At 41.1% G+C, this 16,162-nt stretch overlaps 2 protein-coding genes across 2 annotated transcripts; one reads left to right on the plus strand and one right to left on the minus strand.

The window, feature by feature from the left end:
• The first annotated feature begins 6,346 nt into the window (after nt 1-6,346).
• LOC126402754 (F-box only protein 40) lies at nt 6,347-11,437 on the plus strand. The gene is made up of 3 exons (XM_050064996.1): nt 6,347-6,374; nt 6,533-8,413; nt 10,593-11,437. Exons 1-3 carry the CDS (start codon nt 6,372-6,374, stop codon nt 10,773-10,775), a joined length of 2,067 nt encoding a protein of 688 aa, XP_049920953.1. The 5' UTR covers nt 6,347-6,371; the 3' UTR covers nt 10,776-11,437.
• A 155-nt stretch (nt 11,438-11,592) lies between these two features.
• On the minus strand, nt 11,593-14,907 carry ttc36 (tetratricopeptide repeat domain 36). Its single transcript, XM_050064969.1, has 3 exons — nt 14,749-14,907; nt 14,330-14,518; nt 11,593-11,940 (listed from the first exon to the last, which is right to left on the minus strand). Exons 1-3 carry the CDS (start codon nt 14,852-14,854, stop codon nt 11,672-11,674), a joined length of 564 nt encoding a protein of 187 aa, XP_049920926.1. The 5' UTR covers nt 14,855-14,907; the 3' UTR covers nt 11,593-11,671.
• Between the last annotated feature and the right edge of the window lie 1,255 nt (nt 14,908-16,162).

Genomic DNA, 16,162 nt, shown 5'->3' on the forward strand with positions numbered 1-16,162 from the left:
TTTTTGTGTGTATACAGGAATGTTAAAGATATCATTGAGGAAGACGAGGTTGACGTGACGTGATTTAATCAGGGAATCCGTGTGTCCACCACGGGAGAGGACCCTAATTGACTTTACATTGGCATTGTTTTCGTGGTGGCAGCACGTAATTTCAACCCATTACGTGCTGCCACCACGGAATGCGGTGTTAAGAGGTCGTGGTCATTTCACGTATTTCTGTGAGATCAGGTTGGCCGGGATACAGCTGAGGAGGAGCCGGCTGCTAATGCTATGTACCGGGACACTGCTAATGCTGCTTGCCGTGCTGCTAACGTTTGTTTCTCAAAAAAATCAGTCGGGTCAATGACCCACCTGCGCATGGGCTACAATGTATGAACGAAAATGAATAACAGTTGNCCACCACGGAATGCGGTGTTAAGAGGTCGTGGTCATTTCACGTATTTCTGTGAGATCAGGTTGGCCGGGATACAGCTGAGGAGGAGCCGGCTGCTAATGCTATGTACCGGGACACTGCTAATGCTGCTTGCCGTGCTGCTAACGTTTGTTTCTCAAAAAAATCAGTCGGGTCAATGACCCACCTGCGCATGGGCTACAATGTATGAACGAAAATGAATAACAGTTGAAAGTATTCAAAATGTCCATCCCCGTCTAGCTATGATGCTAGTTAGCCAACTTTGGCTAAAGCTTACCTGTCGAGGAGAAGAGTAGCCACTTCGACATCCGATTTCAAATTCTTCTTTGCTTTCAACCATCTCCACCATTCAAAAGCATCTCCTACATAGACCCTCGCTTTTGTCTTGGCGTTTTTGGGAATCATAACGAGGTCGTTTGGGTTTAGTCGCACCGTCAGCCATTGTAGCTCAGTCGTAACTGTAACTGATGCTGAGACTCTACTGACTGCGTGACTGGTAGATGGTGGTGGGTGGCGCAACAGGCCAAAACACAAATTCAAAACATAAACATGACTTGCAGACTGTAAAAAATCTTTTTAAATGCGAATATTCTGGCTTTACTATTGTCAGTGAGATCAGTTTGTTATATGAACATTATTCCTTAGTCTCTGTGACATATTAGGATGATTTTACGACTATTTGCTTAGATTTCTTACATATAGCTCCTTTAAGCTTTCTTAGAGCACAAGGTGACGTCTTCAAATGCCTTGTTTTGTCTGACCAACAGTCCAAAACTCTGAGATATTGACAGCTGTCATCGATATAAAACGGAGAAAAGCAGCAAATGCTCTCATTGGAGAAGCCAAAGCTGGTGAACTGCAGCCTTATTTTTCTTTCTTTTTTCTTTTTTTTTTTTTTTTTACTAAAAATGAAAGATTAATAGCTTTTAGATTCCCTGTCAATCTCTAGTCATTGTAGCTCTAATATGTTTTTATAATACGCCAATACAAATGCACCAGGACTTATCTCTTAAAGAACATCATCATGAGGGAAACAAGTGAACAGTCTACTTGTGCTTTAATTGAATTTATATGAGCCAAAACATGCAATCCGTTCTAAAAATGCAGTCTTGGGTTTGCCAGCCTGAGAGTACAAACTCATACGGTATTTGAGCTCTGCTTTGAGTTGATACGTTTTCAGTTTCATTATGCATTTCCATGGCAGTCTGCAGCTTATTTATAGGCCTCTGCTGGGTCGAGCTCTGTAATAAACACAGTACCAACACAGTTTCCCGGGTCTTTGGATATTCAGCAGTAGCACATATTTCTCTATGTCGTCCCAATGGTTTGGCCTTATTAATGTGTTTTGCCAGGTATAATAAACCAGATGGAAATCCCAAAATAGGGGCAATCTTTAAGAGGAATGGCAATAAGAAGGAAAAAACTCAGAGAATTGGGTGAGATTTATAGGCAGCTTTGCAGACCATAATAACGATGCACTGTGCTCGGTGTGTTGGTAGAAGCAGGCAAAACTTCAGTATAAAACTTGATGCTTTTAGTAGTCCTGCTGTGTGCTGACAGCTTTTGAATGCCTTGAATATTAATCACGTCTGCCATCTAAAGCTGTCCAGTCACATCTCGGAACATTAAATTAGAGTTAAATGACATAGAGCTTGCATGAATCATTAACCCGTAGCCTCAGAATTGCTCAAATCCGCACAACAGAAAATGGACAAGCTGTAATTATCCCCTTTTTGAGCTGCCAGGTTGCATAGCTCCAGCTGGGTGTTCAAATGAATTTTATTAAATGAGACTTCTGTGTTCTGTTAAACATTGTTACTTTGCAATCTGTTACTAAATCTAGAAAAGTAGTTTGTTTGTTTTTCAGTGAAGGATTGTCTTTGAAAGTTTAGGATTGGTAAAGGAAGCCGAATAGCAACTTACCAGCACCTCTAATGGTCACAAACACATTTTATCTTATTGTTTAATGCGTACAAAAACCAAAGTGTAAAAACCATTTTACAGTGAGTTATGTGAGTGTATGGGCAATTTAATAACTAGGAACAGAACTAGGCCCAAATTATTGTTTTGAACAAGATGATGTATTTAGATTTAGAGAGGCTGAGAAGTGATTTTGTTCCCTTTGGACAGAGCCAGGCTAGCTTTTTATCCCATTTTCAGTCTTTATGCTGAGCTAAGCTAACCAGCTGCTAGCATATTGCCTAAACCTAACTGCCAGAGAAAATGTTAGTATTATATGTTTCTGCAGACACGAATATGTTACAATTCTGCTGTATTATGTAATGGATAAGTTAAAACTTTACGTTTCATCAATGCTGTGGTTAACATGTGGTTAGGTTTCGGCACAAAAGCCACTTGGTTATGGTGAGGAAAAGATCATGTTTTGAATTTAAAGGAGAAATCCGGTATTTTGCACTTTGAGCCCCATTTCTGGGTTGTTTATGATGAAATAGAGTGGTTAAGACCAAAATAGTAATGTTTGTTCATTTTTGGAGAATTTGGCTTTCCCCTGCCTGGCTTAACACTGCTGCCTGTGGCCATGTGTGAACCTGTCCTAAAACCACCCTAAACGTTCGTTTTCAAAGCCATGAAACTCACAGAGTGGTCAGTGGTGTTCGTTGATGTTCTGACATAAAAATCGTAGCAAACTGTGGTTTCCGTGATGATTCATTTGTGTAATCTATTGGTTTTCTATAGGAAGCCTCATTGTCTGTTGGTAGTAATCCGGAAAGGGGGTTGTTCACAACAAGGTTGTAGTCTTTTAGCTCAGCGAAAGTGCTGGCTGACAGTGCTGTGTGCGCTCCTGGAGGAAGAACGAGAACGAACAAAAAGTTTTGTAATAAGTCTAAACAGCTGCACAATGGATTACTCGCTTCAAACAACCTTCGCAGTACGATGTCTTTGAACACAACCTTCTTCTTCTTCTTCTTTTCTGTATCCCATTACATTGCAATGGTTTCCTGCCGGTTGGCGACACCCACGTAAAGGAGCATTATCGCCATCAAGTGGGCAGGAGTGTATAACGCCTCAGGGTCAAATGAACGATCAAGTGGAAGTTTACACACGGGTGTGAGGCAGCTGAAAAAATAGTTCTACAATCGAGATGAATAGCGAAAACACGGATGGAACACAGATTGCTACGATTTTTATGTCAGAACATCAACGAACACCACTGACCACTCGGTGAGTTTCATGGCTTTGAAAATGAATTACCGGACATCTCCTTTAAATACACAGTTTTGGGGGGTGGCTACAATTCTAGCAGGAAAGGCTGAAATATTTCTGTAAAAAACACTTTTCATGGCACTATTCCTGGTTGAAAAAAAGTAGTGGGTCACTAAAAACCACCAACGTTCAATGGCTAAAAAGCTGCTTGAAATACAGCGATTGATCACCCCCCCAAAAAACCCCAAAAAAAACCAATTTTTGTTGTTTGTTGGTTTTGAACAGTGGTGTGCAGCTTGGCAGGCATCTCACCTGGCTTGCACTGCCATCCACCATCCCTTTCACTTTCCAATGACAAAGTCAGCTCATATAAAACACCACTTAAGGAACTTGGATATGATGCGTATAAAACGTGCAAATTCAATATATTCATGGTTTGCAGAAATGTACAATGCCAACATCTTCTTCTTGTGACTGGGCTGGTAGCCTTGTATTTAACAGACAAATGTGAGAGTGGTATCTAAGTAAATAAGCGCAAGTGCCAAACTTTCCCTTTAAAACTGTGTGACTGAAACACAACACTACAATACCAGTAATGATTAGATACTAAGTAATGATGGAAACTGTATCTTCAAATGCCACTATCTGATCAGTCAATACTGTAGTCTGGTAATCATGAACATTAACAGAGTGAATCAATGCAAAAAGCCATCAGTTGCTTTTTGTACATGGTTCCCATCTTTGCTAAAGTTCAACAACAAGAAGGCTATTTATACTTTGGATCAGAGCTCACTGAATATGGCATTAGCGCATACAAAAGCAACCAATCGTTACCCTTACACCTGCTTTAAAAGCATGTTTACAACTGTATTTGACTCATCTAACCTCAGACCTCTCCAATCTGAGTAGTGCTGCTGTTGTATAGCAACAAGACACTGAAAAAGCATGTGTTTTTTTTTTCCAACACCAGTCTCCCTCTCTGTCTCCCTCTGTCTGTCTGTCTGTCTCTCTCGATGAAATGTATGCTGATTGCAGAGCCTATAGAGAGCAAAGCAGCTGCCTCTGATAAGCTGTTCATTGTAATCTGTGCCAGGTGACAAGAAAAAAAAAAGTTGCATGGAGACTTCCAGATGCATACTGTGGATCCAGCACATTTTACACAGGGTGGGAAATGAGTGTCAGGAGGTGATTGCAGGGTGATGTGGGGGAGTGAACGGGATGATAGTTCAGCCAGCCTTAATGTAAATGAGTGTAATTAGATAGACTGGATCAATGCCCCATTATGTTGCACAACACATTATTTTTGCGAGTAAATGAGAGCTATGGCATGAATGACAAACAACACAGAGTGACAGGTGTGCACGTTTTATATACATACATTTTGTCGATTGAAATCAGTGTTGTGCGCAGATAACGAGCTACTGTGTGTGTGTACAATCAAACTGTTGCAGAGCAGCAGAGGTTTGTGCCATAACACCGCTGAATGGTGATTTGATTAAAAAAGGCAGCTTTCTGGGCCTTTTCCATAAATGATACAATGTGTTAAGAATGCATCAGTTTCTATGTTGAACCAAAACATCACTTGATGAAGATAAATTCCCCTCCGGCTAATTTCCTTTTTAAAAAAAAGTACGCAAGGGTACAAAAACTGCCTCAATTTTCAGTTCAAACTGGGGCATAATCAGCCGCACGGGCTCGAGATGAATTTCAATGAACCTGTATTAAAACCAACATTTTCAAAACATCATGAAAAATACCTTTTTGATCTTGCATTGTAACCCCAAAGAATTTAACTAATCCACGATGGGAATTTCATCTGACAGCTGCAGCAGCTGCCGGAGAAACGTCGCTTGAGTTTTTGAAAGTGTGTGACTGACATCTAGTGGAAGAAAAGCATCAGGACAAATAAGCCTGCAGTAGATAGTGTTTCCTTTTTTTTAATGAAGGAAATAATCACCTATAATATATAATTACATGCATCTGGTTATCAGAAAAACAGCTGTAAAATTACTTTAAAGGTATTTCAAGAAGGGTCTGATCAGCTATTATTCACTGAATTCAAATGATGCTACTATTTTGGAAGGAAATATAACTGCACACATCCTGGTATTGAAATATAAAAGGCTTACAGCACACTTCATGAACACACAAAGTACTGCACACAATCAGATGTTGATGTCTTTGAACCAACAGTAGTCAAACTGTTGAGAAGGTGGATTACCCGCTATTATCACCACCCTCTCACAGTGAAGCAGAGGTGGAGGCTGTAACTTGACCTTGCCTCTTAATGGCTGTGGGACAATAGTGCCCCGTCCCACTGGCCCTGTTGTCCCTCTGTTGTGTCTATTTATAATGTCCAGACACAGTGCAGAGGTTATTCACGGGTGCCAGTGAACACAAGGTGACAGGCGCAGAGGAACAAAGGGTGAGATATTTTACTGTTATTGTTCCAGTCGTTCACTTTTTATTTACTAAACTGACGATTAATTGAATCATTTTTGAATGCATTTTGTTTAGCTGAACATCCTCTTTTATATCAATGATAATTACTTAATTTCCTTTATATTTTAAAGTTAGTTTAAAATTAAATTAATCATGCATTTAAAGTCTGTATGTTAGAACCATCTTTTCTATATTTCTGTTCAGAATGAATCAGATGTGAACATTGTCGATATCTCTCTTTGTAGTAGCATCTATGTGCAGTGTTGAAATGCAAAATTGAAACGTTTCACCATGTTCTCTGACAGTGTTTTTGGCTTCTCTTCTCAGGCGATCATTGTATTCACAGGGCACAATGGTAAGAGAATTTATTTTCACTGTTTCTCATCAGCATTTAAGATTTATAATAAAATAAAGTTCTCACATTATTAGAAAATATTATTATAGCTTTTGATTAGCCACAGACTGACTGGATTTAGAAATATCACTTTCTATTTGTGTTAATTCTCCCTGCAGGTGAAGAGTAGAAAGATGCCTGTGGGCCATCACGAACATTGTGATAAGTGTTACAATGCCCATTGTCAAGTCCCGGTGCAGACCTCTGTCTCATGCATGGTCATCAAGTGTCGTAAAAACTGTGGCGCCCTCCTCCACATGTGCAAGGAAGAGGAGCACCAGCTTCTGTGTCCCAATGAGATGGTCCCCTGCCTCAACGTCTCCTATGGTTGTCCTCTCACCATGCTGCGCCACAGGCTGGCCAAACACCTGGAGGTCTGTCCTGCCAGCGTGGTCTGCTGCTCTCAGGACTGGAATCGCTGGCCTATTTCAGACAAAGATCTGGCCTTCTACAAAAATGTTTCAGACAGCTCTCAAACTGAGGTAAACCTTGATGTTGCTATGGCGCTCAGGGACCAAGAGTTGTTATTTCGATCCATCAAAATGAAGAACATTTTTCCTGAGTTGGTGGTGGAGGATCCTGCCCTTCAGGATGTTTCTGCCGGGGTCAACAGTCACGCAGATGAAGCAACCTGTTCTTTAGACTGTGGTGAATTTACAGAAAATGGCTGGACAGACATGGAGGTAACAGAGCTGAGCCAAGAGGAGAGGGATGCTCTGGCAAGTAGCCGGGACATGGATGGTATTCAGAAGTACAGCTCCTGGGAGAAAATATTCAACAAGGAGATGGAGGGATGCAAGCAAACTGTCAAAAACCTGAATACAAAGGAGGAAAGAGGAAAGGCAAAAGAAGAGCAAGAAGCATCAAACTGTCAGAGGGAGACAAGAGACTCACACAGGAGCCAAGAGAATGCTGCTGCTGCTTCAAGCAGGGATGGTGCAACTGGCCTTGCGCCGTGGCAAGATGGGGTCCTTGAGAGGTTAAGCAAAGAATTCAATATTGGTGAATATAACATGTATCTGGTGCACAATGGAGCAATGTTGATTAACTTTGGCCAACTTGCTGCTTGCACCCCGAGAGAAAAGGATTTTGTTTATGGAAGTCTGGAACCCATTGAGGTTAGAACGGTGCGCACATTTAATGTCCCTACAAGCTATCGAGCAAAGTGTAGATATCTGAAGGACCCTGCACTAAAAGTCAAGACCAGCCACCAGAGTGTTGACACAGCAGATTTGGGCATATCAGTTGAGGATCTTCCGAAGTGCGACGAGGTTAGCGCCACACTCCTGCACTCCCTGGAAAAGGAACTGAAAGGACATATAATCTCAGAGAGTGTAGGGAGAGACGGTCTTTACGTAGATCAGGGAACACAAACATACAACTTTGCCTCTGCTCCTTTCAAAACAGATGCGTCGCTTGCTGATGTCATTGCAGACAAACCTCATGGTCTCTATGTAGACGTCCAAGCCGAATCTGTCACCAGAAGACACAACAAAACAAGCTCTGCCTTCAGCTACATGTGTGGCCACTTCTTCCGCCGTGATGAATACCGCTCGCATTTCAGGAACGTGCACTCTGACATACAGGCCTCTCTGAGCGGCTGGTTCCAACAACGCTGCCCCTTGGCATACCTCGGCTGTGCTTTCACCCAGACGAGGTTTCACCCTGCAGGTCACCCAGCCACAATCAAATTCTGTCAAGATGTCAGCACCTTCGTCCTCCAGCCAGACGTCTCCCCATTCCTCTGTGAAGGCGGGAAAACCGCCAGCCCTCAGAGAAATGGTGCACATAATGTGGATCCCCTGAGCAGCCTGCCCCTGGAGATCCTTCAGCACATTGCTGCTTACCTTGACAGTTTTACATTATCTCAGCTGTCCCAAGTCTCCCATCTGATGAGAGAGGTGTGTGCCACATTGTTGCAGGAGAGAGGGATGGTCTCCCTCAAGTGGGTGAAAAAGACATATTCCCATGGGGGGAGCTCCTGGAAAAGTCGAAGGAAAGCAAGTATCCTTTACATTATTTATTTATTCTTTCATTTATATCACTGACTGACTGTTACCATCCCATCCCATATATGATTCTGATCTCAACCTTTTTAGGAAAAGTAAACACAAGGCCCAACATCTATATCAGTTTAGTATCTGGCACCATTCTGTTTACTGTCACTGGAAAATTTCAGTCATTCATACAGCCTGACAGCTGCTGCATTGTAAACACTCTCCAGACTCTCCGTAGTCCTCTCTAACAATATTACAAACTGAATCACAGCCGTGTTGGCAACAGTTAATAGGTTCCCACCGAAGCAGCCGCTGGAGATGTGCTAGGTTTTTCTGTCCTTATCATAAACCAGCTGCATGTGGGGTCAGGCACCACCAGGAAGTGTTTGGGGAGGAGAATTTTTTCGTCTCTTCTGTTGCCTTAGCAGCAGTAACAAGACAGCTGAGCCAAAGTATAAGTTAGTATTGAATCCATAAAAGAAATCAACTGCAGCCCTATAGAAAGCACTTATATATTTAGAGACAACCAGGGTAGTGGCTTACATGATTTATTTTTCCTTTATTTGACAGTTGACAGAAGCAAGATTCTGGAAAAACAGGATTGAAGGGGATTCAAAGCAGAGATGCTCTGTTTACATTAGACGACTATGCTAGACCTTAGACCCCATGGCTTAGACCGCCAGGCCACAGGGACGCCCAGCAGTCTAGTGGTCTGAGCCTTGAGGACGCCTCCAGCTGCCTTGATTTTTGGAGATTATCTAAATCCTGTATGGAATTGGGAGCACTGTATACTGTATAAGGATGACATTCTAAGTGACACAGACACATGACTACTGTGCTATGGCCATTTAAATTCATCATGTTGCTGTTGTGCCATTTTTAAGTGAAGTGCTGTCAATCGGATTCCTTAAAGCTGCAATGTGTAGGATTTAGGTTGATATATGGGCAGAAATGGAATATACCATAATAAGCCTGTTTTCTTTAGTGTATCATCACCTGAGAATAAGAACTGTTGTGTTTCCATTTCCCTCAAAATGAGCTGTCTTTAGTTACATAGTTTTCTGGGGGTTTTTTTTTTTTACGTTAAACTGCTTAATTGAGTGTTTCTACTGGTTTGAATCGCTGGGTCTATTTAATTTAGAGATGAAGAGACCTCTGGCTCCCAGTAAAAAAACCCTGAGCAAATGGATCTTAACTTATCAGAGAAAAAAGGTAGGCACACAATAGCAGGTGCTGGTGCTTTAACAAGAAACTGCTTTATTGAGTGTCTTTACCAGTTTGAATTACCAGGTCCATCTGTTTTAGAGCGGAGGAGACCTCTGTGGATAATTCAGCTCCTAGTAAAAATCTCCTGAACAATGAACACTGACAGAATTCCAACCAGGAGTTTATGCTTGGCACATGGGATAAATTTCAGCTGATTACAATCTACAGTCCTCACTGCTAGATGCTACTAAATCCTACACACTGCTACTTTAAGGTAGATGAGGAGATTATCATGTCTTAATAATTTGGCAGTCAAGAAGGAAAGCGCAAAACAATACAGCAAATAAAAAATGATTAAAAAACACTGTCTTATGTAGGCTAAATGTGGGGTAGTTGACCTCCTATGTTTAACCACTCAGTTTTTCTCTTACTGTTTTAATAACTTTCACCAATTCCTTAAGAAATCTGCTAATTAGTTTTTCAGATATCCTGCTGACAAACAAACAAGCAAACATAACCTCTCTGCTCTGCTGGAGCCAATCAGGGATAAACAGAGTATAAACCCATAAGTGTTTATTTTTATACCGACTCTCTGAACTGCAGTGATCAGGTGACAAAGCGTGTGCCGATTATATCAGCAATGTGGAATGGTGTGAGGCCTGGCTGCCAGCAAACAGAGTGCTACCATAACAAGTCAGATGTGATCATTCATGGAAACAAGATGTTGATAAGGCCGCGTGGGCGACAGCTGGGTATTTGCTCCCCCAATGAAGGGCATAATTTGTATAAATTTGTAATGCATGGATACAGAACTGACATCATGGCCTGACATGTGGTAAAAATATTCTGCGATCTAGATTCTGTAGATTTTGAAAATAAATGTATCCTCAAGGCCATTGCTGCAGTACGGCTGATAGATGCCCTGACAGCAGCCTCCTACACCTCCTTCAGCTCTGTCTCTGTCTGTGTTGTACAGGTTTGGGAGTTCAGCTCTCTGTTTTCCTCTGTGGACAGATGGAGCTTCAGCAACACTCCTTCCATGTCAGATCACCTGAAAACCTGCTCCTTCTACCAGAGAGAGGAGCACACTGACCCGGTGGCCTTAGTCTGCCTGGGAGAGGTCGGAGACAAACACAGAGAAGTAAAGCACAAAAGATAATGCTCAGAGTCCCAGAGCTCAGTGGGCGGACCACAACACGAGTGATGCTGTTTAGAATCACTCAGGCATGACATGTATCCTCCGCATATAGAGATTCATATAATGTATAGAAGCAAAAGGGAATTCAGAGCTGCTGTGTGCTGAAGCCTGCAAGCATACAGTACACTGAAGGATTCACTGAAGTGCAATTCCTGAAGATTCTGATGTGATTTACTTGTCCTGTATTTTCTTATAACATCTTCTGAAATCATTTTGCCTCTAAGTGGGAAAAATGTGTTTTATGAGTTGATTAAATCTTCAATGAGCCCTCCAAGGACATTAAATTTACAAATGCACTGATATGGTGTTTGAGAGGGGTCCTCATATTCTGTAATATCAGATCATTTGCCTTTGATTGGTAGTCTGAGCTGAGTGTTGTTTGATCCATTTTTAATTCATACTTGTGATGAAAAGCATTTTGTCAGAGAAACAAAGGCAGCAGTTGTTGACTGTCTTCAACATGGCAAGACTGACATCTGCTGGAGAGAAGCTGAAGCATCTCATCTGTGTGGAGTGGTGACACCTTACACATCATAAAACAAGTTTGGTATTTGAACGCTCAGCATGATAGCACGTAACCTATATGTCAAATCTGATTATGCACAGCAGTGCAAGGTTCATGCTGAGGACAACCCTGCTGCTAATTTCAACTGTCTTTTAGGGAAATGAGAGGAAATTATCTCTGTGTGTCGCTGACATTATATAGTGTGTAATAAATCTGACTTGCAGTCGGCCTTGTTTGTTTTACAGCAGCATAGTAAGTGGAATAAAATGGACATTAAAAGCTAAAAATGTTCTTTTATTACTCACAGACATCATGCAGTAACAGACAGGTGTAAACAAATAGTCTACAATAACTACAGCTTCTCGGACACCTCGGGGTTTCGTAGTTTGTTTATCACCTCTGACAGCATTTTGTTACACAGGGCTGCATATGGATTGAGAACCACAGCCTGTTGTCGAGCAAATTCACTTCCAAGTGCAGCTGCTTTCTCAAAATCTGCTCTGGCGTCATCACTCTGGCATGCTAATCTACGTAAAAGACCTCTTTGCACCAGCGCCTGGCAGGCAGTTCGTCCTGTGCCGTCGCTCAGAGAGATGGCTTGGTCCAGGTCCCTCAGGGCTCCTGAGGGGAGAGAAGAACTCTGTGAGGCACACATGTCTTGAAAGTTGATTTTCAGTTGGAAATATCTTCTCAGTCTAGTTCTACTGCAATATTCACTCTGAGGAATGCAGCTTGTTTTGCTTTGACTTTCCTACCTAGGATTGTAGAGTATGTGGTCGAATAAAACAAAAAAAAAATACGTGTATAGTTATCACACTAAGTTGGCTGTAATTAACTGGTGTTTTTCATTAATCAATCAAGCAATGAGGCTCTGTTCATTTCACATGTTCTGCATATTATTTGAAAAAGACATGTAGGTGTTTTGTTGGGAACATTCAGGAGATCTTGTTAGTCGGCATGAACAACAGCTGGCACCAGGTTACAGACAAATTGAAAAGCATCACCTATACATAGAAAAGGCAATTTTAGAAGTGGATGACGCAAGCGAAAAAAAAAAAGATGTTGCAGAATTGAGTACATGGTGCAACTGACAGAGTGATCTCCTGCGAGTGTAAAAGACCACAGCAATACTCGTGTCAAATATGTGAGATAATAGAAATGATAAGGGTTATATTGTAAGTGTTGATTATAGCTGTTGTCAAGACCACCTAAACAGAGACTAAGTCATGACCAAGACCAAAGTGTATTGAGACCAAAACAAGAGACTTTGAGAGGTTGAGACCAAGTCAAAACCAAGACCAGACGTATGTGACTCCCACACTGCATGACTCACTGACAATAAAATGTTGAACATTCAAACCACACTCCTCAAGGTGATGTGAAAGATCCAAATTCCCATAAAAACACCCACAAATGAAAACAAATGAAGATTCCTCTTCAACTCCTTTATTGCCATATCCTCCTGAGACTGAATTTTTAATTTCTTCAAGCTATTTAGGATCAGTAGGATCTCATAAGTATAAAAAACTAAGCATTGTCTTTGAACAGGAAGTAGATTTTGAACTAAATGATGTCCTCATGTGGAGACATTGGGTTTATTTTTGATAGTTACCAGTGTGTTATAAAGTATAAAACTGTTTATTTCAATACCTGAGCATTGTTGTGCAAAAACAACGTGACACACATTGCAACATTTGTTCAGTGTGTTGTAAATCTGTGGGTGAGAGGTCAACGTTCAAGTCTAAAACGGTTCAGAACTGTTCATTTCAATGCCTGAACATGATTTTGAAAAACTAAACTGTCATTTGTTCATTTCGTAACTCTGTTTAAATCTTCCTTGCTCCATGCTCCAAGCTAGGGATGTCCTTTTTGTCTGTAGGAACAGACTGTCTCATCTTAATTGGCCTGTGTGAAATGCTGCAGTAATAAAGTCCCACTGTCCACAAACAAATACTTACTAACAATGTTCAGCTTGTAACTGTGCTAAAATTGGTCAAATCTGTGTGCAATATCAAAAAACAAACATAAATCATCATAAATAATCAAGTTTCAATCATATAATGTGATCACGTTTTGTACTTTGTCCACTTTTGTGTCAGGATTGACTGCAGACTGACTTAGCAGAGATGGCTGCCATCTTGTTTTTACATGGAATAGTGTATCTAGTGTACTACCACTAGCACAAAAAGGTGTCCATGAATGAGAACAAGAGGTCTAAGGTAAGCAGAATTATGAATAATATGGTCCTCATATGAGGACGCAGGGTCTCAGGAGGATATATACTGTATACCTGTATATATGTGTGTATATGTATAAAGTTATCATGGGAAATGTCTTGATAATTACTCAAAGGACATTACAGAGGTGGATGTTATATGTGGGAATTTTCATTTGTTTTCTATGAGCAAACAAATACAAACAAAACTCTAAAGGAGCTGAAATTAACTTCACATGGCAATTTAGTGATATCCTCGCAGTTGTGGCCTGAACTGGTCTTGAAAATAAAATAAGTCCTCTTTATCTAAGACCGAGACACGACCAAGTAAAAAATGCTGTCAAGTCTGAGATGAGGCTGAGACCTTCAGAAGACCAAGGACAGGATCTAGAGTACCACGACTCTGGTTATAACCTATTACGTTTGTCAATTCTGTAATGACTATGCTGTATTTAATAATACATGGAATGTATAAAACACAGGGGACACTTGTTCACTTCACTGATGCACAAAAATAATTCTAAACCTTTCGACAATTCAAATATGACTTGAGCAAAATCCCTATAATTCTGTGCATTCAGTGTTTACACCCCTGCCACCCCTGTGACAGACAGCACGTAAAGCGAACCTGACACAAGGCAAACTCAGAGCCTCTACGGTAACACTGTTGACAAAGTGCATCAGATAGACAAAGCTCTGATATGATGTCATGCTGGCCTCAGAATCAGCAGTCTGATATGTCAGCACACTGCGGCGTCTCATGGAAAGGGTTATTATTGAGTTTGTGGCATGTACCTGCTGTGTTCCCCTGCAGCCGCAGGGCCTGTGCCCGGTTGTTATAGGCTGAGGCTCGCTGAGGCAGGATCTGGATTGCCTGGCTGAACAGTTGAAGTGCAGCTTGCAAATCCCCAGCCTCTGCTGCCGAGACACCCCGCATCTCCAATTCTTTCACTTGCTTCAGCAACTCTGTGTCAAAGCCACTGTCTGGCAGGGGGAGATAAACAGGTTGAAAAAGCACTCAAACTCAATTGACAGGTACCGTGGCAAGCAAAACACAGAAATGTCACCCAGAACTCAACTTGGATTAAAATGTCATGTTTTTTTAGTCCAGGAATGGAATGCGTTCAAATAAATTCAATATGCTATGAAATGATAAACATAAAAAGCCGTGACATGATATGTAGTGACACATCAAGTCAGGAGCTCATGCTCACCATCATCAATTAATTCCTCCTCTTGGTTCAGGCCAGGGATGTCTCCAAAGGGGGTGGTGGGGTTGAATATAGCCTGGAGTACTGCTCTGTCATGTGTCGTGGCCATCTTACTGTTGTGTGTGAAGAAAGCAGAGAAAGAAATAATGATTCGTAAATTACAGCTGGGTGGAGAATTCCTCCTCCCCTAACTTCAGCTATTTCCACTAGCCAATCAAAGAAGGGGGCGGCAGCAGAGGTGGACTTTGAGATTTGCCCACACTGAGCACATCTGTATTTAGTTAACTCAAAAATGCAGGCCAAGGATAACTGCAAGCTGCAGAGCTGCTGTTATAATGGCAAAGGGAGAAATGCACTCAGAGATATTCTGTCTGATTTCTGTGCTCTGCAAAGTGATGAAAACATTTTAGCATGCTGTTCAAACCTCATGGGATTTGCAGTTATCAAATGACTTTGTTTAATAAAGGGATGCCTTGACTGTCCTACATGACAGAAAATAGCAGAAAATATGGACAGAAGACCTCAAGAGCATGTTTCTGTTTATCAGAAAGGCTTAAAAAGCAAAGCAGAGATCATAATACATATTGGGAGGGACACACCAATTATGCTAAAAAATATCCCCTCCCAGTATACTGATAAAAAAAAATACAATCAATAAAACAATTTGCTATTCTACAACAAAACCATGCACCTCTGTCTAAAATAATCATTAGCAAATGTAATCATAATCAATCATATACTTATCTGATTATTATTATTAATATTGTGATTATTATTATTATCATTATTATTATTACAGGTTCTAGTTCTACATGTGGTTTGTCCAAGTGGTGTTGCCATATCCCAGCAGAACATAGCTCACAGGCAAATTTAACTAAGCCCACGTGAAGTCTGAGTAAAATGTCAAGTTGTGTATCTTACTATATAATGACGAAAACTGTCTGTGTGTGTCTGTCTGAAAACTATGTGTGTGTGTGTGTGTGTGTGTGTGTGTGTGTGTGTCTGTTCCACGTTTTTCTCCTCACTGACTTGGTCAAGCCATGTGAAATTTGGCACAGTGGTAGAGGGGCATGGGAGGATGCGAATGAAGCAATATTACATCAATTGGCCAAAGGGAGGCGCTATAGCAACCGATTGAAATTGCAAACTTTGAATGGGCATATCGCATGCCCCGTATGTTGTAGAGACATGAAACTTTGCACAGAGATGCCTCTCCTCATGAGGAACAAATTTGGCCAAGAACACATAGTTCCGGTTATATAGATTTTCCGCCATTTTGAATTTTTTGAAAAACACTTAAAATCGATCTCTTCTAGGGAAGTTTGACCGATCTGCATGAAACTCGTGAACATAATCTAGGGACCAATATCTAAAGTTCCCTCTTGGCAAAAGTTGGAAAACTTACTAAAACTGAGCT

The sequence above is a fragment of the Epinephelus moara genome, chromosome 2 (assembly GCF_006386435.1).
Source record: "Epinephelus moara isolate mb chromosome 2, YSFRI_EMoa_1.0, whole genome shotgun sequence".
NCBI classification, from domain to species: Eukaryota; Metazoa; Chordata; class Actinopteri; order Perciformes; family Serranidae; genus Epinephelus; species Epinephelus moara.